The sequence below is a fragment of the Calidris pugnax genome, unplaced genomic scaffold (genome assembly GCF_001431845.1).
Source record: "Calidris pugnax isolate Ruff unplaced genomic scaffold, ASM143184v1 scaffold470, whole genome shotgun sequence".
Taxonomy (NCBI): Eukaryota; Metazoa; Chordata; class Aves; order Charadriiformes; family Scolopacidae; genus Calidris; species Calidris pugnax.
Genome location: NW_015092761.1, coordinates 1,466,121 through 1,489,345, shown reverse-complemented (window position 1 = coordinate 1,489,345; position 23,225 = coordinate 1,466,121). Strand labels below are relative to the sequence as shown.

The window sequence follows — 23,225 nt, the reverse complement described above, 5'->3', positions numbered from 1 at the left end:
GAAAACAGGAGGAGAAGTGAGTTTCCAGGCAGGTCAGTGCTTTAAAACACAGCACTGATCTCCCAAGCAGCAGTGACAGCACAAGGAGGGAGAGGAGCACCCAGCACGGAGATGTAGAGAGGAGAATGGGAACACGGCTGTGGCAGATCTGGATGGTAGGGACCTGCACTTTTTGACAGCGTGGGGAACCCTCCCTGCTCTCTCTCTCGAGGCAGATCAGCAAGATGAGTCACAGAATCATAGAATTGTCCAGGTTGGAAGGGACCTTTCAGATCATCGAGTCCAACCATCAACCTAACTCTGACAGAAAACCATCACTAAACCATGTCTCTAAGCACTATGTCAACCCGGCTTTTCAATCCCTCCAGGGATGGTGTCTCAACCCCTTCCCTGGGCAGCCCATTCCAAGGCTCAATAACCCTTTCAGTGTAAACAATTCTCCTAATTTCCATCCTAAACCTCCCCTGGTGCAACTTGAGGTCATTTCCTCTTGTCCCATCGCCTGTCCCTTGGGAGAAGGGCCCGACCCCCCCTGGCTACACCCTCCTTTCAGGGAGTTGGAGAGAGCGAGAAGGTCTCCCCTCAGCCTCCTCTTCTCCAGGCTGAACACCCCCAGCTCCCTCAGCCTCTCCTCACAAGACTTGTGCTCCAGACCCCTCACCAGCTCCATTGACCTTCTCTAGACCCGCTCCAGCACCTTAATGTCTGTCCTGGCATGAGCAGCCCAAAACTGGACCCATCCCTCGAGGTGGGGCCTCACCAGTGCCCAGTACAAAGGGACAGTCACTGCCCCAGTCTTACTGGCCACGCTATTGCTCCTACTGGCCAGGATGCTGGTGGCCTTCTTGGCCACCTGGGCACACTGCTGGCTCATGTTCAGCCGACAGGCGACCAACACCCCCAGGTCCTTTTCTGCCAGGCAGCTCCAGCCACTCTGCCCCAGCCTTGAGCATCCATGGGGCTGGTGTGACCCAAGGGCAGGACCCATCCCATTGGCCTCAACCCATCAATCCAGCCTGTCCAGATTACTCTGTAAAGCCTTTCTGCCCTCCAGCAGGTTGACACTCCCACCTAACTTGGTGTTTTTCTGTGAACTTACTGAGGGTGCACTTGATCCCCTCACCCAGACCATTGATAAAGATATTAAAGAGGACTGGCCCCAATACCAAGCCCTGGGGACACCTCTCGTGACCGGCAACCAACTGGATTTGACTCCATTCACCACCACTCTCTGGGCCCAGCCTCCAGCCAAATTTTTACCCAGTGAAGACACCTCTTGTCCACACCATGGGCAGCCAGTTTCTCCAGGAGAACACTGTAAGTCCAAGCCTTAGTGACAGTGGGCTGTTGCCTCCACTGAGCCCCAGTGCCACAGGATTCCCTCCCGTAGAGCCCATGGCCCCGGTGCCTGTGCAGCCTTGCTGGGACCACCGTGCCACCACCAGGGACGGTGACATCAAGCAGGAACACCGTTGCCTCCAGCCAGGTGCTTCTGACCACCTCCTGCTCTGTCACCCTGGCCTGCCCCCAACACATCTATGCCTTTGTTCACCTTCCCATTAGCCAGAACCACGGCAGCCGAGCATCGGCAAGTGACAGCCAAAAGACATTGAGGGAAAAACTCCACCAAAGGGCAAATCAACTTTCAAAATCAACTAAATTAACAGCAGCGATACTTCACCCCATATCCCTGATGTGACAGATTCAATCAGAAACATGCATGTTTTTGAAGAAATATTAATTAGACCAAGAAAGGAAGCAGCTTATGGTTGCAACAGGTCACAGCACCAGAAAAGTTTATCTAAAGTAAGGAGGAAGAGAGAGATCACAGCCTCAGGCTTTGATCAGGGACTATTAGCTGGTAAGGCTAAGAGAACGACCTCATGCAGTTAGTACAACCATCAGCTCTGCACCTCCAAGCACCACGTTACAACACATGCAGCTTATCATTGCAAATGAATTCATTTACCCATGACCAAGGTGGGGAATATGACCTTTTCACGCCTAGTGGAGAAAAATGGAAACAGGTTATGCACACAATACAGACATCCTTGGGCATAACCTTGGACACAAGAAATGGGGCAAAGCAAAGGTGTTAAATTAAACCTGACCAGACCTCTGCATAACGAGCCCTCCGCCTGCCAGGGCCAGGGGAGGACTCCTGTTTCAGTGACAACCAGTGCTCCCAGCACACCCCACTGCTGCAAGTGCAACCCAGAGAGAAGCCCAAAGTATCGCAAAGCACATTGCAGCACTCACCTGCTGGATTACTCACCTGCATCTGAGTTACCCACAGTTCCCTCTTTTCCAGGGAAACTTTTTGAAAAGGTGGATTAGGGAACAGAAAGCCGACCCTGATTTCCCAGCCTGATGGGTTCTGACCAGGGTTGTGGATAACGGTGTCCACAGTGTAAATACACTACATGCTTCACAGGACTGCTACAAGTGTGCAACCAGATGCACTTCTCACAGTTGAACTTTAGCTTTTTTCATTAAAACAAAGCCCAACAGATTCAGAAAAAAAAAAAAAATAATCTAAGAATAAACATCAACTACAAGGACTTTGACATTGAAGGGTGAAGGGAGGGGAGCAGTGAAGGAGTTCATGCTCCAAGAAGCAGACACCCAGCACTGGCTCCTGTGCTGTCTCAGCTCTGCCCTCCCACTGCCAGGCCTCTGCAGAGCCCAGGAAGGTCAGAGCCATTTTGTTCCCCATCTGGATTGAAGGTAATAACCAATTAAGAACATTTACAACAGCAAGAGACAAGCATCCATCTGAGAACATCCTCAGGTGCTGTTCTGTCATGCCCTGGCATCTGGACAGAAACAGCACGTTCCTGAAGGAACAAGTCTGCAGGGAACTAATCTTATAGAGACTTTGTTGAGCTTTAAAAAGAAGGGGAAAAAAAAAAAAAAAGAATAGTAGGTAAATCCTGACTCTTCTAATCCTCCAGCAAAGTTTTGGTGCAAGCCCAGCTGCCCCCCAGGCTGCCCCTAATGTGATGGTCCCCTGTGCCATCTCCTGCCAGTCACTGCCTTCAGCTGCCTGCTCAGCTCTGCTCCGTGAGCAAGGAGCCTCTGTGTGAAGGGAGATGGAGACTCATCAAACGTTTTAACAAAATGGCAGAGGAAGGAAAGTAAATGGAACTGTAAGGATGTGGCTGAGTTACCTCTGTCCCCGTCCCACCACCCAACAACCAGGCTGCTCTTTAGGCAGCGGCTGCAGCGGGGACGGGATCTACAATCACATGTGGGTGTTTCAGGCACAGCAACAACTTGGGGCAGAGAGGAGAGTACAGGGGCTGGAGAGAGAGAAGGAGAGGGAAAAAGAAAGGGCAAGCCTCAGCTCAGCCCCTCGTGCCCATTCTCTGGATCCAATGCCTGTCAACATGAGCCAGCTCAGCTGGGAGCTCGGCTACTCGACCTCATTTTAGGTAACAGCTCAGTTTGGCTTCTGTGTGCAGGTTTTACACAGCAGCCATGGAGACGTGTACAAAACAGAGACACTGCCATCACCCTCAGCGTGCACAGGCCTCAACGGGGGCAGCAAAGCAGAGGGGGGGCCACACAAGGGAGAGGTGAGCAGCATTTGGGGGTGCAGAGGAGAGGGACAGGACAGCAGGACCACGCAGGGATCTCTAGCAACTTGCAGATAAGCCCATCAGCTATTCCCACGCCCTTTTCTAGCCCACTAACATCCTCCAAGTCTGCTGCAGAAGTTATCTTTCAGGAGGCCAAGTTTCTGAGCCTTTTCCAGCTACAACCTGCTTCGAACTGCAGGCAGCCACCCCAGATAACAAGTGTGATGACAATCTGGATAATTAGAAGTGACCCCCACATAGCAATCAGCTTACTCGTCACACCACAACTCAATATAGCCCTGCTGCCTCCTAAGATCAGCTCTAATCCCTCCCTAGCAACTGCCCTGACAGCTTGTACCCGAACCGTGGCCTGTGCCCTGTGAGTGTGACCACGCTGTGGTGCTGCACAGACCCCAGCCAGCCCCCCAGAGCAGAGACAACCCCACCTGCACATGGCACTGACGTCGTTAAGCCTCCCAACTCTTCCTTTCCAAAAGCAGCAAACAACTGCAGCGGCCCTAAAAAACCCCAAATGCCAGTTTCTAAGATGCAACTTGCCTGGCTACCCACGCAGCAACACGATTCAGCTCAAACAAGGATGACTGTAGGAAGCTCAGTTTGTCTGCTCTCTGTATGGTGCTCTTTAGGTTGGTAACAGCTCATTTATTTCTCTAAAATAAATTCTGTAGAGGATGTGCTGAGTATTAGCATTCAATTGCACTGGCTTGAGGTTTAGCATGGAAGACCACCACCGTGCAGAGAGCATGGAGGGTGTTTTGCCCAGTGACACGAAGCACAGCTCACAATACCAGTGCTGACACCGGAGGAGCGCTGTGCTCTACACCCTACTCCTCAGGGCTTCTTGGACAACCACAGGGCCCTGCTCTTCCAGGGACTGTGGGGAAAATCCTCCTGCTGAACCACTTCCCAGTACCCCAGAGGAAGCTCTGACCACAGGCGAGTCACAGGAAACACATGGGATAGTTTTTCCTGTGAAAGCAGTTTTTTGGGTTCAGGGCTGACGCAAGGCCAGCACGGAGGCAGCTGCCCTCCTCAATCAGCCAGAATTACACCATTGATGATGTTTTCTCTTCCCCTAATAGAGGGGGAAGTAGAGCAAACAGGGCACCACCCTCCAAGTGAGCATTTGCTGCCTGCCCTCAGCTGTTCTCACCGAGGGAATCTCCAGATTTGCAGTTAATGCACTTCCCCACGCACGAGCGCACCGGTAGCCATGGAAACTCCATCACTACTCACTTGAGATCCTTTCAAAAGGACACGTTCACTTCACTCCCGGGTTTGCTGCCTGGGGTTTGTGCATTCCTGAGCTGCAGCCACCAAGACATCAGGCAGCAAAGAGCCAGGACAGGCACTGACAACCTACCAGCTAAGGGACAACACGCTCTCTTTTCTCTTCGCTTCACAGAAATCACTGTCACCTTTCCCCATCCCCTTGAGACTTTGGCTCCACAAACTATTTGTCCTATCAAATGAAAGCTGGGGTGGGCTAAAGACAAGCCAAGAAAGACTTCTGCTCCGAGTAGCATCCTGAAATGCATTCCCCTTTAGGGCAAAAATATAGCCTTACTTACCCTTTGTCGAAGAAAGAAGTATGGGCCGGATGAGGGTACTTTGTGCCATTGCTGTTCATTATCCCGCTGTTAACGTTCCCTGAAATGTAGGATTTCCGTGATGCCTGGTCCTTTGCAAAATTTCTGCAAGCAGCTAATTTGGATTCTAAGGCCTGTGAAAGGGGGAATAAAAAAAAAATAAAAAAAATTAAATAAGTAATATCATTAAGAGAAAGCATGCTCGAGTTCAGGCTCTGTCATGACGGCAAGATTATGATCATAACTCCAGTGTGATCACCTTTGGCAAAAAACCAGAACTAACTGGGAACAAAGCTGTCCATTTTCTCTGTCAAGCTGTCCATCTTCTCTGTCACCCAACCATAAAAGAAAGCCACACGACATGCTGATGCAGACTGCCAGGTGTAACTCGGTTCCATCAGCACTCAAATTTTAGACCGTATCAGCTCTTGATTAATTACCTAAAATAAGGAAGCCAACACCTAGCAGAAGTTACCAAAACATCTTACTTCAGCAGCTGCAGTAAGACCAACAAAAGCCAATCAGATTAAGACAGAGCCTAAAGCAGAATCCTCAAGTTGAGGGAGGGGCTGTGTATTTGGAAAGTTGATTAATTTTTTTCCCCCAGGACAATGCCTTCAGTGTTTCTTTCCTAATCTTGGCCTGCAGAACAAAGCCAGTTTCTTAAGCCTCACTGATATGCTTCAGAACAAGAGGTGCTACGGATTTTTTTCCCCCAGGACAATGCCTTCAGTGTTTCTTTCCTAATCTTGGCCTGCAGAACAAAGCCAGTTTCTTAAGCCTCACTGATATGCTTCAGAACATGTGGCCGTAGCACCTCCACAGCATCAGGAGGAGGAATCAAAGGCAGCAGCTAAGCCCACCTCACCTTCACTACTGCCAAGCAAGCCTGGTGAGATCTTCTCCCCCTACACAAGGTGAGTCTTTGGCTCATCCACTGACTGCTGGCAGGAGGGACACCAAAATCCCGATTCTCTGCTTCACTTCAGAACATCACCCCTGCCCTTTCTGCCATCGGTCACAAACTGAGGCATAACTTGAATATCAATTTGGTCAAGCAGAAAGACCCTGCAACCATTTGTTGCACCCAACCCGTGCACGGGGGCACCAGCCGCTGTATGCACTGGGAGAGAAACTCACCTCCCCAAGCGTGGGGTTTGGTGCCATTCCACTCAGAAAAATATTTCATTAACAAGGCACTGACAAGGTATCATAAGTAAGTGAACACTATACAGTCGTCTTCTAGAAATCCACGTAAGCTTACAGGCAGAGACAGGTAATTACCTCCCTCTCGGTCTCAAAGCACCCATCAGCTGGACACAGCCCACGGGATCTGAGCCAAGTGACTCCTCATCTCAGCCACAAGCAAGAAAGCTGAGGGGAAACTTCTAGCAGAGAAAGGGAGTCTAAGGCTTGGGATGAGGCAGCCTACGAGTAGCCCAAGCCAAAGAAATCCTGAACATCCTATAATTGTTACTAAACAAAACCAGGAGCTGGAATTTTGTAGCACTGGCAGAGCAGTGGCTAAGAGCAGGCTGGGAGGGAAGCACGCTTATTTGGCATTTCCTGTCCTTGCAGAGTAATCACACAGGATTGTGATTAAGCTCCCTAAATCCCCTGCAGACTCTTACTCACAATGATCCCATTTCAAACATGTCGCTCCGTAACCCCAAGTCATCCTGCTGCCCTTTCAAACCAACTACGAGCTCACTGGCTCCAAATGTGACCAACGAGGTAATTTTTAATTTCAAACTTAGCTAAAACAACTGTCTCTGCTGCAGCTATTGCCAGTGTCAGTGTCAGACACCAGAGACTGAAGAAAGGCAGCACCAGAGGCAAGACACCAAGGTTATCCATGCTTCTACTCAGAACACTAACCACTGAGACATGTCAACAAGCTTCTCAGAACTCAAAAGTCTTGTCTTCATTCAGCTGGAAAGCCCAGCATCCTAAACAACACTGTGACAGATGCTTAAACCACTTCTTCCCTGCTTATGGTGGTAATCCCTTTAAAGACTCACGCATTTCACTTCCCCGTTAACAACTACAGATGGGAACATTTGGCTTTCTCCTGATTTATTTTCTCACTTTCTGATCAAAGGTTTCTAGATACATTTTTTCCTCCCCCTCTCATTTTCAGCACCTGTTGCAGATCTCCTCAGGCAGCAAGAGGAGATGCTGGCAGTGTCCCCTCCCGTGACACACAGTAACCCTGCAGCACCCCAAGGCCCACGTCTGTGCCTCAGTCTCACTCCCGAGGAAGCCACAGGCCCCATCTGAAGTCAGGACAAGTGGCCGATGGTGTCTAACTCCAAATACCAAAGCGCTTGAGAAAACTCTTTCCTCCAAATATGAATTTCATCACCCAAAGCTGGCAGCAGAACCTTAGTGACGTGCTTTATAAATCAAGATAATTAGACAAAAAAAATATACACGACGGCACACTGCGCTCAGCACGGGCTGAGGCCTCGTGGTGATGAAGGCAGGGATGAAGGCTCAGTGAGAGCAGCACAGAGCCAGGAACACGTCAGCTCAGAGCACTCACCCCCACTTTCCGTAAGAGATCTCCCACGATGTTGAGCGCCGATATTCGAGCTGAAGGAGTCAGGGGGCTGGTACCCAACCCGTTTGGTATAGCTGCAAACACAGACACTTGGTATTAGACAGTCCACTCCTCCCCAACCCATTCCCTTTTTTAATTTAAATATATCAGCTTCTACATAAAAAGGTAAATCTAAAATCCTGCTACAGACTCTTCATACAATAACACACAGACTTAGACGATCACTAGCCATAGGGAAACAAAAAAGCTTAATTCCTGCCCACTGCCCTCTTGCCCACCACCCCCACATGCAGAGTTCACGCACTCTCCATCTGCAAGGCTATTGCCCACAATCCACCTAATCCAGCCAGAGCCTCCTCTGGAATCTACTCTAATTTGAAAAATAACGTATTAATCCTTGTGATTGTCCGGAGCCTTCCAGATGGGGAAAGGGACCTGACTAACATCCTGCTGCCTCGCAGAGAAAACAGAACCCCTGGAAAGTACGTGTGGTAACAGAAACAGTCTAGATTGTTGGAATTACTGCCCACCCTTCACCCACCACTATTTTTCTCTATATTTAAGCGGAAATATCTGTCACTGCAATTCCAAATGTCTTCAGTGCAGGTATCTACCTCAGAGTGCAAATGCCCACCCCCCTAAAAGCAGTATCTAAGCTTCACTGTCCTTTTCCACGCCATTTACTCATTATACTACTTAAATGTACCTGACCCTTAAATGTACCCCCGGACTTAGAGACACCTTACACATTGCATGTGGGATCCACAGCTACCCACATTTATTTCAAGTTCACTAACAAGCACCTGGTCTGAAATTAGTTGTGAAGAAGCTAGACACACCGCTCAAGAACCAGACACGGTTTCTCTGAATTGTACCTTTTGGGGAAGGAAAACTATTTTCTAATCCTTTTCCAACGGGTGTAGCTGGCAAGGAGAGCGATGCCTGGACAGCTGAATCCATCTTCTCACAGTCCAGAGTTGGAGAACTGGGTGCTGACTTTCGGGTCACTTCTTGTTGCCTCTCCCGTACCGCTAGCTCTTGTCGTAAGTCTGAGGGTTGAGAGAAGAAAAAACCACACATATTGGTGACCATATTCTCAAACAAACACACTCTCTATTTACAGAATCACAGGATGATATGGAGTTGGAAGAGATCTCTGGAGATCAACTAGTCCAACTCCCCTCCCAAAGCAGGTCCACCCAAAGCAGGTCCCACAGGAACGTGTCCAGGTGGGTTTTGAACGTCTCCAGAGAAAGGAGACTCCACCACCTCTCTGGGCAGCCTCTGCCAGGGCTCTGCCACCCTCAAAGTGAAGAAGTTCCTCCTCAGGTTTAGATGGAACTTCTTATGTACAAATTTGTACCCATTTCCTCTTGTCCTGTCCCGGGACACCACTGAAAAAAACCTGGCCCCATCCTCCTGACACCCACCCTTGAAATATTTATAGGCGTCGATCAGATCCCCCCTCAGCCTTCTCCTCTCCAGACTAAAAAGACTCAAGTCCCTCAGCCTTTCCTGGTAAGGAAGATGCTCCAGGCCCTTCATCATCTTTGTGGTCCTCTGCTGTACCCTCTCCAGCAGTTCCCATTTATTTGGAAGGCAGCAGGAGGAGATGCTTTGGCACAACTCGATTAATTGCCTGCTGCTGGCTCTCTCCAGCAGTGAGGACCCCCACCTCGGAGCAGTCACAGCCCAACACCATCACCTCCCGTTACAGCGGGGGCAGAGAGGCAGCAAACAGAGCCCCCCCAGTCCAGAGCACTGCGTGGCCCCAGCAAGGACGGTGACTTACACCACAGATGGGGAAAAAATACTGAGGCTGAGCCCCACAGAAAGTGTGTTGCAAAACCTGCAGCTGGACACAAGGGCCTGCTGAACCACCTTCAGGTCCTGCTCAAATAGAGGTTGGAAAAAGGGAAGAATAACCTATTCTCATGTTTCCAATTCCCCACATTATTCTTCCAGTTAATAATCCACAGGACTCCACGCCAGCCAAAGACAGGCACAGTTTCTCGATGCCTCGACAAGTGAAAGAGCAGAGTGGAGGGGCCAGGGAGTCCCAGCCACAGGGAAAGAGACTTGAGATTAAGAAACTTCTGTTTTATTCCCACTTCCCCTCTAGACTCCACTTACCCCTCTCATTTCCACACACACTTGCTAAAAAGGGCACCCAGCACAGTTCAACAATAAAGCTATAAAATCCTTAGAAAGAACTAGATGCAAAGAAACTATACATTACAGGGGGGTTGTTCCTTTTTGGGTAGAACAACTTAATCTTTACAGCCCTCTTATTCCTCGTCTCAATCTGGTATAACGTGCAAGAAAAAATTAGTTGTACATGATGGCTTTTAAGTTATCGTAAATGTTTAGAACTGATTATAAGTGAAACAGCACAGCTGAAATGACAATCTATTTGGGCTCCTAGAAGAGGAATTGTGGCTGTTCTGTTCAACCAGAAACATTATAATTGACACTGTATCAGTCCTTTTAGGGGCGACTGTTTGTGCTTGCTGTAAGAGGGAGTAACGTTAGCTTTGCCACCCTAACAAATGCTAAAATTTTCCAAATGACTCATGCAAGAAACAAGATGTCTTTTTTACCAATTATTGCAGTGTTTTAAAGAACAGTCCTTAGGTTTTGCTATTTTTTCCAGCATCATTGCCCTAACCCCAAATTACAACACATATATTTCCTTAGAAAATACTTAATTCCCCTTTTCACATTTATTATGAGAACTCTGTGCTTCCAATAGAGGCCTTCAATTTGGGGGGCAAAAGCTTGCTTCGAAGAGGTTCACAAAGGAGAAGAACAACAGAAAATCCCAGCCTGCTGTCAAGCGTGTTGTCTTACACTCAAATTTAGGCTGTAACTGAGGAATTATTTTAGAAAGTTTCATTTGGGAGACAAAGTTGAAACCCACTAATGTCTAAACTACATTAATGGCAGGCACAGGCTTAGGAGCAGATCATCCCCCCCATTAGAGAAATCGGTTACCACCAACTATTAAAAAAAATGCTTCCATGGCATCCTCAATGTAAAATACATTGGAAAATTCCCAACTTCTAATCGTATCACAGAATGATATGGGGTTGGAAGGGACCTCTGGAGACCATCCAGTCCAACCCCCTGCCAGAGCAGGTCCACCAAGAGCAGGTCCCACAGGAATGTGTCCAGGAGGGGTTTGAATGTCTCCAGAGAAGGAGACTCCACCACCTCTCTGGGCAGCCTCTTCCAGGGCTCCTCCACCCTCACAGCAAAGAAGTTCCTCCTCATGTTTAGATGGAACTTCCTCTGTTCACGTTTGTGCCCGTTTCCTCTTGTCCTGTCCCTGGGCACCACTGAAAACAGACTGGCCCCATCCTCCTGACACCCACCCTTGAAGTATTTATAGGTGTTGATCAGACGACTTCCCTTGGCCTGCTGGCCATGCTCTTCCTGATGCACCCCAAGACACCTCAGAACGCTATCCCAAAACTCTCTGATCCCACAGGTCTAACCACAGACCTTATTGGAATATCTTCTAAGCAGTTTCCAAGAGCTATGCAAGGAACACAGGAAATAGGATTTTTTGTTGCTTAACCATTTATCATCTAATCCCTTATCATTTCCCGTGCTTTCCCTTCCTATAAAAGGCACAAACCCACAGCAAGTGGTAACTTTTGAACTTTCCTTAACTCTATTATACCTGCGTAAGAAAGTATATTTTGCACTCACCTGGGTTAAAAATCCTGAATTAACATGACATTACTTTTGCCCTACATGAGGAGATTTTTCCTCTTAGTTACACTGGCCATACAAAGAATAGAGAACATACTGTTAGTAATACCTAAAGCTTCCATTACACATCCAGTTCAAGTCTCATTCTGTGAGGCTTTCTATAAACATGAGCTTTGGTTGCTACACGTCTCTGTTAACAAGCCAACAACGTCCCCAGGCACAGAGCTAATCGAGCAAGCCTTACCTCTCGCTTCATCCTTTAATCTCTGTACAGACACTAGCAACGACTCCTTGTCATCCAGTTCACTTTCTAAAAAGGCATTTCTCTCAATAGCCTGGTTCAGCCTTTGTTCAAAGTCTTCCAATGAAACTATTGTTGCCCTAGAAACAAAATCCAGAATATTAGGTTCTTCAGCTCGGCCAACATAAAAGCACATTCAAAAACATAAGAGGAAAAATGCTAGCAGGGTCTATATTCATTTGAAAGCTATGGAAATGCATCTTAGAAAGGACTAATAGATTCCAAATAAACAGGGGAATAAGATGAAAAGAACAAGATAGCATCTGGCTCTCGGAGATGTACCAAAGAGCCGGGAAAGAGCCAATCCAGCTCAATCATCCCCGTTCTTCCCAAGCCATGCTCCAAAGCCATGCCGGGAAAGAGCCAATCCAGCTCAATCATCTCCGTTCTTCCCAAGCCATGCTGGTATTTAACCAGTACGCTGGCTCAGGCGGTGCCGTGCCCCCCAGAGCAGCCCAGTGAGGCAGAAAGCAGGGCACTGGGATATTACCTAAGACCCAATTTGTTCCATGATTTCACTGGGATAATTCATGTGTGTCAAAAGTTAGTCATGGGGTTAAGAGCCATGTGGAAACAGGGCCTCAGCTCTCAGATCTCTCTGCCAGACAGCCAGAGGCTCATTCCTGCTCCCGCTGAATCAACGGCAGGATTCCCATTCAGCAGAACGGAAGCATGACCTATTCCTAAACCGGGCGTTTCTACCAGCAGCCTGTTCATTTTATGTACTTATACAGGACACATTCATTCCCTACAGTCATTAAGCTGTAATGCAAGGGAAGAAGAGACTCCTTTGGCCTGTTCTATTTAAAAGGGACTTTGTGAAGCATTTGCTTCTTACTTCAAAGGGGCTTTGAGCCACAAGGATCCCAAATACAAGAGTCACCACAAGAGCTGGGAGTATCAGAAGCAGCGCTCTGGTCTAGCTCACTCTGAGCCTGCCTGCACGGCTTGTTTCTCCCAGGAACACGAGGCCCTTCATCCCCCTGCCTTTCTTGCTGTAACATGTCGCTGCCAGCTAACAGAGGTGAACTCCAAGGGTAAACCACACAGTTTGAAGAATCAAGGATCTTGGGGTTTGTTTGGATTTCTTTCAGTGTGAATTATCTTCCCTTTTCAAGAACACTAAAATGATTGATCTGAGTAGGAAAGAAAAGATCTAGTGAAAACTTGAAGGAAAGAAGAGGTCTGCAGCCTTCACCTCTTTGCACGTTCCAAGTCATCGTTGGCCTGCTCCAGCTCCCTCACGTACTTATGCAGCTGATCTTTAACAGCCCGTGTCTGGCTCAGGTCATCCTCTAACAGCGACACTTGCTTGTAACTTTGTGCATACTGGTGCTCCAGTTTCTCCTGAAAGAAAGGAATAGCGAGATAAATATCAGTCGTGTACACTCTCCAAGTCATCAGTAGTAAAACAGGACAAAGAAAGTAGTAAGATACTGGCTGCAGTCTGCTGTGGGATTGCTGGTAATAAAGAGCAAAAACTGGAGAAGTAAAAGGAACAGGTGCTGGACACAGTATAAAATCACAAACGCTGCATTGTGAGCAGACATCTCGCCATGGCACAGCTGCCTGCTCAGAGATGCATCCCTGCATCTGTTCCCAACAGCTGCTCTGAAGCCTCAAACACCAAGGAAGCCAGAGAGAAACCCTGCACAACCTCCCCGGCAGTGCCTCTCCCTCCACAACAGCCACGCTGTTCCCAGAGCTTGTCCCACATCTCCAGCAGCAAAAATGAGAGCCACCCAAGTCTGTTACAAAACCTCCGGGTTCACAAGCTCCTCTTGGAAAGACTGGAAGAATTCACTCCCAAACACACTCTCAGCAGCTCTTCAGTAAGTTTCCAACCTTTGCCTTCACTAAAATAACCTAAAACTATCAAAACTTATGCTTTTCCAAGATTCCAGAAGAGGCAAGAACTTATTAACACAGACTCATCAAGTAAAAGCCACCTTTTGCACATGCAGCTCCTTATGCAATTCCTGTGTCCGCAGATACAGCTGTTACAGAAGAATCAAGAGATTCTCTCTGAAAGATGCACACAAATCTTCAGCTTTCTTTAAGGTCCCATAGAACCAAGGAGACCTTCTAAGCAAAAAAAGTGGTATGCAAAGAAGGATGGCAACAGAGTGTTCTGGGAAAACATACTGATGTTGTCCAGCCTGTTGCTATGCTGGTGTTGCCTGTGTAACTAATAAAGCTACTACTTGGCAAAGCCCAGAGAATTTAAACAAACGAGCACAAACTCCATGACAAGAGTTTCATGATGTGAACAAGAAAAATTCTGACAGAAATTTCCATGGGAAGTTGCTGGCCTTATTTGGAGCACATGCCATACTCAAATCCAGATCTTAAACAGACAACTCCTTTACTTCATTTAGATATTCAGTGACCAAGAACAGACCAGACAATGTAAAATGAGATCCAAGACACATCTGTAAGAAGAGGCGATGCTACTACAGAAAAGACCTACCTTTAATGTCTCCACTTCATACTTCAGTCTTTGGTTATCTGCCTGCAAATCTCTGTTCCTCTGCTCAGCTTGCACTAGCTGTGCCTCCAACTCAGCTTCTAATTCTCTGCTTCCCTCCTGAAATTCAGCCAGCTCTTCACGAGCTTCCTGGAAACTGTAAGGAAAGGATTTAATCAGTTGAAAATTCAGCATCTCCCAAGTTAAAACAAAATCCACAGCTCCTTTAAAGTAATAAGCTAGAAAAACAAGAGTTTGGAAGTGTTTAAATTTCATCCACAGACCCCTAATGGAAAAAAAGAAAATAGGAAACTGGAGAAATTACATCATTACGCTTAGCTATGAAAGGAAATTAATTCTCTTACATCAAACAGCTACTCTAAATGCATGTGTGATACAAACTTGTATCAAAGCTATTTACAGGATTCACAGGAGTCTGACAACCACTTTGTACTCCATTAGATTTCACTGCTAGGAGCAGAGAGTCAATGAATTAAATAAACGTTTAACCTGGTCTTGGTTAAAAAAAAGGTAAGAGAGAACAACAGCGCCTGGATCTCTGCACTAGCTGGAAATTTAAGGTCCTCAAAAAGCGTGACTGTTTGAACGTTGGGGTTATTGAGCACTGCGGCAGGAAGGCAGCACACACCTACCTTATATTACTGCAAGTTATTAAATACCAGAAGCAGCCACTCCACATACTTTGCTTATTAAATTTGCATCTTTACCATAGGTAATGGCTCAGGTCTCAGCAAGCAGCAGAGAAAACTAACAAGGTTTTAGGAAACAACATATCCACTGGTGTTCCAGAATGAGAATTTTCTGACAGCCCAAACCACCTCAGTTTTCTCCATGTGAACAGGCCCCTCCACAAGCCCAACCCCCCCCAAGAAACACACCAAAACCAACCGAACAAGTGACTTGCACCTTGGGCTCTTCTGTCTTGAGAGAGCTTTAAATGTCTTCCTTTCAATTGCATGTGACTAATACTGAATGCAAGGAAATCTTTCCCAGGAAAATAAAGTGTGAGCCTCCAATGCCCCCCACTCCAGAAAACCCCCAAAGAAACTCCACCCCAAGAAGCATAGCATTACTCAAGAAGACAACCTCTCTTGTCGTTTTTGGTAACCAAAAGCCCTGTGCCCCATAAAAGATGCGAACCACTGGTACAGGCTGGACTATGAGGTACAACATACTTCAATAAATTGCAGCAGACATCAAATCAGCCACTTTTCATACCAGTAATTCAACTACAAGGAGCTCGAGGGAACAGTAACGATACCAGGCAAGCCCAAAGGTGCCGCCTTATGATAAAACGTCAAGATACTACTTAAGGCAGCACTTTAATTATACAAAGATGCACATGATCGCAAAAGGGCTCTGCTCTTGCTCAGACATGCTCGAAACATAGCCTGGAGTTTGTGGCACAGTAACGCTGTGCAAGAAACACTTCGCTCCCACAAGGCTGGAAGTTTTAAAGCTTGATTTAAAGCTGGAAACGCAAAGATTCTTTCTAATGTCTCTGATACCCATCTTGGCATAGCCTTGCAGAGAAACAGATTAAACAACAATTCTGGTCATTAAGAACAAAATACAGCCTGCAATCTCCATCGTACCTTTGTTTATACTTCAAGGAAAGCTCTTTCCAATACGCAGTTTCCTCCTTTGGACTCGAAAAAGTTGGGATTTCTTCACTGTCCATGATCAATACGACCTGCAGGATACAAACACAAGAATACCCTCAGGATAAACAGACAGGTAGATGCCCCCAAAACTACTGCCGAGTACTGGGCTTCGAGGGCACAGCCTTCCTGACTGCAGCCTCCAGGCTTGGCACCCGCACGCAGGATGTTAACGATCCCTAACGAGCATCATTCAGCACAGAGACCTGCCGCAACAAGCAATGTAATTTCATCCAGCTTCTGGAAAGGCTCCTGCAGCTGCCTGACATGAGACAAGAAACGTTGCCTGTATTTTGTACCTGCCACTGAAAGAGTAGCTAAGGCCACAAAGCCCCCTTAGGATCATAGCTAGTAAAGATATTAAAATCTAGAGCTATCAGAGTTTCCACTTTCTTTTGCAAAATGTTCTTAAAGAGATTTTGCCTCCTGTCGCCAACACAGCGAGCTACAATACGACTCCTATTAGAGCTGCATGTAACAAACAAGGACAAACACCCTGAGGTCAACCACTAACACGCTGTGCTGCAGAGATTATAATTCAATTTACTCTTCCTGTGTTGAATCCCAGCTAATTCCTGAGTTTGGGTAAAACGTGCAGGTACCAGAAGTTACCCATGTAGTTTTGCTCCCTTTGTCCTCTCAAACAGACACAAGATCAGCCTCTCATAAAATCACGTGGTCACGCCATGCAGTGGTGCTTCTAGCCTGGAGGGGTTCAGAAGACCAGCTTCCCACACCAAAGGGGACCCTGCTCTCTGGATGATGACCTCCTTTCTTCAGCTGCATGGACCACTGGATGCCAGGTGCATCATTGCTCGGCTCATAGCCAGTGTAAGGAACGCAACCCAACATGTGCTTTTTATACTGCTGCTCAGTAATGGAGGAACACACAGTCCAGACACAAGACATTTGAAGCCTCAACACACACCAGGTCTCTGAAGGTGGTGAGGGGTGGTTGTGGTCCTGCAGGACCTAAAGCAGCGTTCAGATGGCCACGGTTCCCAACCACTGCCAGGAGATGCACTGGTTACCCTTTCTGAGCTCTCTCCAAGCAATGCCCCAACTCTCTTACAGGCATTATTTTTTTTCTCCTCAAAAGCCAAGAATCAAATTCTGTTATTAACATCCAGAAAGGAATAAGCTGAAATCACCCTCTTCTGTTTAAAGCAGAGGTTTTAGACAATGCTTGCATCAAGCTCATCAATCAGTAATAGCTGACCTAGAAGTCCTGACTTTCACACTCTAACAGGCATCAACAGCCAACACTGTCCCTTCAGGCCTAAAATTGTCACACTAATACGTCCTGCATCTCAGTGACCCATATTTTAGACACCTAAAAGTAGGACAAAACAATCCCATGCTTTCATCAGACACACAGACAGGCACGTTTCAGAGACTGGCACTTATCTCACAAATACAGTCAGGCACATCGGGCACATTTGTTCTTCAGCTGAGACTTGCAGATGCCACAGTCCAAGGGTAGGAGATCAAATCTATCCAGAGGGTGCTCAAAACCACCCCAACTCTTACACTGTGTTTATTTAACTTTACAGCTTTATTGGAGAAGTGAATTTGTCATTAATCAGATCTCCATGCTGCCCACGAGAACGGCTGGTGTTTCATTTTCTGCCTTGCTCTGTACCGAGAAAATAAAACATACAAGCGGAGCCATTATAATTCCCCCAACACGTATTTTTTTCAGTCCTGCTGTACCTCTCCAGATAAAAATTTCTTTGGGTATACTTGCTTCAGTAGTCGCGCCTGTTACCAAGGCTGCTTAATCACAACTTGGGGACAAATCCTAAATCCTATGCAAAAGACTGTTTACAGCAGAGGTAGAGCCCATGAATCACCTCCCAAACTGCCGTGGTTTGGCAGGCGGGTGCCTGAAGGTGAGCAGACACCTGCTGTGGCTCGGGCACGCGTCAGCCAGCTCCTGAGCCACCAGTCAAACTGCCAGGAGGAGGAAGAGGTGACCAGCTTGGCTCGGCTGCTGCTGCGTGCTGTTGGTAACATCAGGCCCACACTGACTGCCGGAAAAGCCTTCCGACCTTTCCCTCTAAGGCACTCAGCTCTAAACCAACGTGCTCTGAGAGGCTCCGATCAGCAAGAAGCACGTTTTTTCCCCCAAATGAGTGAGGTGTAGCACAGAACAGGGGCAGCTCCCACAGCTCCAGAGGAGCTGATCGCAAAAGGTAACCAGCCAGGAAGCCAGCCGTCAGCAAAATTCAGGATGCATTTAGAGAAAGCTTTGTGCAGGGAGGCAGATTACATCATTTCCTAGAAGCAGCTGAGATAAGGTACGTCTGGGCCCACGACTCCTTCCTGTCTGCTCTCCTGGGGCACAGCCTGGGAAACCAACACCCCCGGAGCCCCTGCACACACAGCGGTCCATGCGAGAACCGCCTGGGACCACAAGTACTTACAGAGTCACCAACTGCCCACACAGGAGATTTTTTAATGTTTTTCCCCAACTCCCTCGTCAAAAGACCCTTTCCTTCGAGACACCAGACTGGGAAGAATCAGCCCTGTGGTACTTCAGGCTCCTCAGCAGCAGCTCTTCCTTCCCAAAGGGACCCCGCGGTACAAAACTGACTTTTCCCAGGCTACCATCCCTTTCCTGCCTTGGTTAAGCAGGTGATAATTCATGATTATCCATCATGGGTATCAGCACGGATTTTTGACCTGATAACTACACTGCATGAACACCTCCATCAGATCCTGATGCCAGCGTGCACTGTTAAGCTCTGACATCCATATCCCAGTTCCTGTACACAGTTACATCTCTTGTCTTCCCTCGCACGCGTGGGGGACAAGAGAAAGAGACAATAGGACATAGAGACACTCTGCAAACAAGGTGGTTCAGGGCCAAAATCCTGGTCTGAGAGCTGGGAGATGCAATCAGCTCCCAAACCTGCCACCAGCACACACGTGGGCTTGAGTAAATCACTCGACTTCTGCCAGCCTTTGCCCATTCCCTCTATTTATGGCATAGAAACAGAGACCTGTCTAAGCACATGTATATGCCTGGCAGAAATCAGCTCCTAGGCATTATCAGGACATAACTCGACAATTTTAAACATCTCACGTGTGGGAGAGCGGGTGCCCACGGAATACTAAGAGTTTAACAAAAACTGCTTTGCTTCAGGCTGTTGTCCCGGCTCCGGGCATTATGTGAGGAGCTGAGAACCGGCACAGTGAGCCCTTCCTATTCACCATCTCCTTTGCATACACGGCATTTGGAGAATCAAGCCTTTGAGAAACAACACTGGGGCTTTCAGAACACAGACAAGACAATGCAGCAGCGTCTTCCAGGGAAAATGAGAGCAGGCTTATGCTGCTGCCCACTCGGAATTCATTACAACACAGCTTTGCATTCACACAGCACCCTGGGAAAAACTCAGCTCCGCGGGCATAACTCCAGGATCCGAAGCAGCTGTCAAACAAGAACGACGTTCAAAACACGGTGGGCTCCTTTCAAGCCCCCCATTACACAGTCAGCAGGACAGAGTAACCCTCCACTGTTAAAATGGAACAGCTTTTCCACGCTTTGATCACTCTAGAAAACTGCAGCTTGTAAGTTAAGAACTTCTCCCAACCCAGGGGGTTTTGTACAGGACAAATCTGGTTTCCCACCTCCAAAAGCATCCTTACAAGTGAGATGCTCAGTATCCTCCGGACATAACAAGAGCCAAAGGCTGAATCCACCATGCAGCAGAAGTAACTAAACTAACATGCAGACAGTATTTTTCAAGTACCTTAAAGAACCTTGCATTCAAGGCCAAACCAATATCTTTACGGAGCCTCCTTTCAGCTAAGTAATGAAAACACAAACACAGCTTGAAGCGTAACACAGTACCTTAAAAAAAGTTTCCTGGGCTTCCCATGTGACTGGAGGCTGCTGCGAGGGTTTAGATCAAATATCAGACCAAAACACTAAGCCTGAAATATAACACGGTGCTCCAGCTCCTTCCCACAGTTGGGAATCCACTCCTCCCCGCTCTCAAAGTCAACTCAATTCACTGACGCATCGCGGGAAGGATGAGCTACAGACACATGTCCAAAATGATTCCCAGTCCTGCTCGGAGGCAGCTGCAATTCACCCAGGACGTACCTGCAGCATCTCAAGTGGCTGCATAAACCATTCTTCCTGATTTTAATCAACCCACATTCTCCCCATTTAAAACTAGCTTATAAATATTTGCCCTATGAAGTGAACCAATACTGTTTTGTGTTCATGAAGCAGGTCATTTTTCTGCATGCAGGCCACGGCTTTCTTCCTCACAGTCCTGTTTGCCCAGCATTTTTAGGCAGCAAACGCAAAGAACTTAAGCAGAGGCAAAGCAAGGCCACTGGAGTGTGACCAGACACAGAGCTAAGACTCCCCCATCCACACTTTGCTGCCCCCCCCCACCATAGGCAATGCAAACGTCCACTGACCTTTGGAATTAAACAAGCAACCACCTAAAATAGGACTCGATCGAGAAATTCTGCCAAGCTGGCACATCTGGCCTGCAGTTCTCAAGATAACAACCCATTCTGGCTATCAGAGGCCCCAAAACTGCCAAGTGCCACGTAATTGCCGCAGTCACCCCCTTCTTGCAGGGGATGACTCTGTCACCGAGTGCTGGCACCAGCCAGAGCTGCCACAAAGAGCAGGAAGGACCATCAGCAACCAGGTCTTCTTCCTCTTCCCATTTTATGCTGATTCACAGACAGAAAAGCAGAAGGAACCCTGTTTCCACCATTCCTCACCTTCTCAAACCACAAGAACCAACAGGTAACCCCCCCCAAGCCCCTGAAGCTCTGGATTTTTTCTCAAAACCCAATCAAGATTCAATGCAAAGGAACCCGAGTGCTCCAGTCAATAACCAAAGCAAATTTGCATTGTCTTTCACTTATTAGAATATGGAAAACAAACAGAAGTCATGGATTAGATTTCACCAATCAATTTGTGCTTGTTTTTCTCATCCTAAAATAGAAGCTGGAGGCATTTTCATATGCGTTTTGGAAGGCTGCCTGCGTCCATCGCTGCGTCGGAAAGTGAACCGCTGTCTTTTCCTGCAATACTGTTTTTGAACTGAATGTTCTCTGGTGAACCACAACAAATGACTCCTTGCCTCTTGCAACAGCAGCATGTGAGCATCCAGCAAAAAAGAAAGTCACAGAGCACAGCGTCAGCACAACACACCTTCCTCTGCCGTAATAATAAATCCTGCATTTCCAATTTGGAGAGCACAGGAGGCAGCAGATAACCAAAGCAGGTTCAGGCTAAAAGCCTTTAAGAGAACCAAACAACATACAGTAAAGTCTTGTTATCTCAACAGCCTTCTCTGCCTCGTGAGCCTTATTAATCAAATAAACCAGGTAGGCTTCACACCACCCAGCCAAGACTCCCACACCTTGTGAATACATGATATCCAGTGGGGCAAAAACCCCATTGATGCCAGCACTGGGACGGAAGCCTTGAAACCAGAAGGAAGGTACCGATGGCAAGAAGCTTCTTTTCAGAAATCAAGCTACATTCAAAAAGTATCAGAATTCAGTTTTAAAAAACATTTATCCCTTTTACAAACACAGGAAGTTTAAGATAATCTGGTCTCTATTTGTTCCTAAGTAACACCACCGAAGCACTTTCAAAAGCAAAATCAGAAGAGGTTGGTGCTCCTGATGCAGGTTCAGTATCTGCAGAAATGAAGGAGAAGCCCCTGAAGACAACCTGGGCCTGACCATGAGAACAATTTGCTCCCAGCTCCATACTCAGGAATCCCAGAGGGACGCATCCCCATGGAGGATAAGGGTGTGGAGGAAACAGCAAACCAAGAAGGAAATTCAGTCTGTGAAAAGGATACGCTTCTCCCTGCCTCCATCTCCGCTCTCTGCAAAGCCACCTCTTTGGTAAGTCCGTGAGAAATGATGAGCACCAGGAGCACCGATCCTGACCCTACACCCCAGGCTGACAGCAGGCAGCAGCCACCCTCTGCCTGCAAACCCCCACCCACCGCTGGAGGTTTTCCATCCCACTTGCATCTCCTCCAACTCCCAGTTGCCCAGTGTCTCTTTAAACCTTGAAAAATTACAGAGCATCCTATCCAGAAGCAACCGCTTTACCTGAGAGCTTATGACACGCAGAGCAAAAAGCTTGTGACAAATGACAGCACACAGATCCCTTGGGCCTCCCTATTAACTCAGCAATTAAAACCATCCCGATGATGACATTCCCTGGAAAGGCGGTGGCCAGAGGGCTGAGATGCTTCTGGACACTGCAGAATGATGAGCGACCAAGAAACTTAAAAGGAAAAGCACTTGGCACAGGTTTCTTCCAAGAGGAGTGAATTGTGTTGCTCTGTGCATCTCTAAAGTTCTACCGGTGCCAGGGAGGGGCAATGTTTTTCAAAAATACTACCCGAAAGCTAGTCACAGTCCAGCCACCGACAGGGAGGGCCTAAGGACTCTTCAGTAAGCACTTAACAAGATGAGAGTTAAAAATAAACCCCCAAGCTCCACGTTGATCAGGAGAGTGAAGAAGTACAATCTGCTACTGCACTGTATTGACCCCTTCAGGGACACAAGAAAAATTAAGAAAAATATACTTTGATGGGTATGTCTCATTTTGCCCATGGAGGAGTGCAGGGCAGTAGTGAAAAGACAGTTAAGTTTCCTTCAACACGCTTCACAGTTTATCTTGATTATGTTTGTGCTGTCACAGACATCAAGGGCTGTAAAAAAGGCCAATTCCTTTCTGTAGTCTGACTTCTCAAACCTAACTGGAATAGACTGAGGGAATAAATAGTAGAGAGTCAGAGGAAAAAAAATAGGGGCTTTACCCCGAAGAGGGGGGAAGGAAATTAAATCACTCTGCCTTTTAACACATACCTTCACCTTTGTAGCTCCCCATGACATGCAGGATCAAATCTTTGCAAGTGGAAACGGAAAGGAGAATGCCTGAGCCATGCCTGGCTCCACGTATACAACATAAATATACAGCCCAGCCAGGTCTAGGTCTGTAAGCAAGACAGAAGATCTCTGCCAGGGCAAACCTAACACTATTAATCCAAAAAATGAACTACTTACCCACACTTGCCATATCTTAAATTACCGCGGTTAACTGGTACCATCCCCCAGCATGCTTGTGCAGTCAAATTGCTGGCACATCAAATTTAAATATAAGTTAAAAAAAAAATCTAAAAGCCTCCTAGTCACTTTTTTGCCCTGTGACAGCTCCTTTCTCTTAGTTGCTAATACCTCTGACAAAACACTGACCTTGACAAGGCCACCTACCCTCTGTGGGGTCCAGGAATTTT

General features: G+C 47.3%; 1 protein-coding gene across 3 annotated transcripts in view; it reads right to left on the bottom strand.

Moving 5' to 3' along the window:
• The window catches only part of NDEL1 (nudE neurodevelopment protein 1-like 1), a 30,764-nt gene that overhangs the window by 5,835 nt on the left and 1,704 nt on the right, over positions 1–23,225 (bottom strand). Inside the window, exons 1-8 of one of the 3 annotated variants that reach the window (XM_014962668.1) lie at positions 15,856–15,953; positions 14,243–14,396; positions 12,971–13,119; positions 11,716–11,852; positions 8,630–8,803; positions 7,737–7,828; positions 5,174–5,325; positions 1,970–2,004 (exon numbers count right to left, since the gene is read on the bottom strand). In XM_014962668.1, coding sequence (XP_014818154.1) covers positions 1,970–2,004; positions 5,174–5,325; positions 7,737–7,828; positions 8,630–8,803; positions 11,716–11,852; positions 12,971–13,119; positions 14,243–14,396; positions 15,856–15,941 — 979 coding nt within the window. In that variant the 5' untranslated portion in view covers positions 15,942–15,953. Of the gene's footprint in view, positions 1–1,961; positions 2,005–5,173; positions 5,326–7,736; positions 7,829–8,629; positions 8,804–11,715; positions 11,853–12,970; positions 13,120–14,242; positions 14,397–15,855; positions 15,954–23,225 lie in introns of those variants that run through there. The other 2 variants (XM_014962669.1, XM_014962670.1) reach the window with 2 other exon arrangements.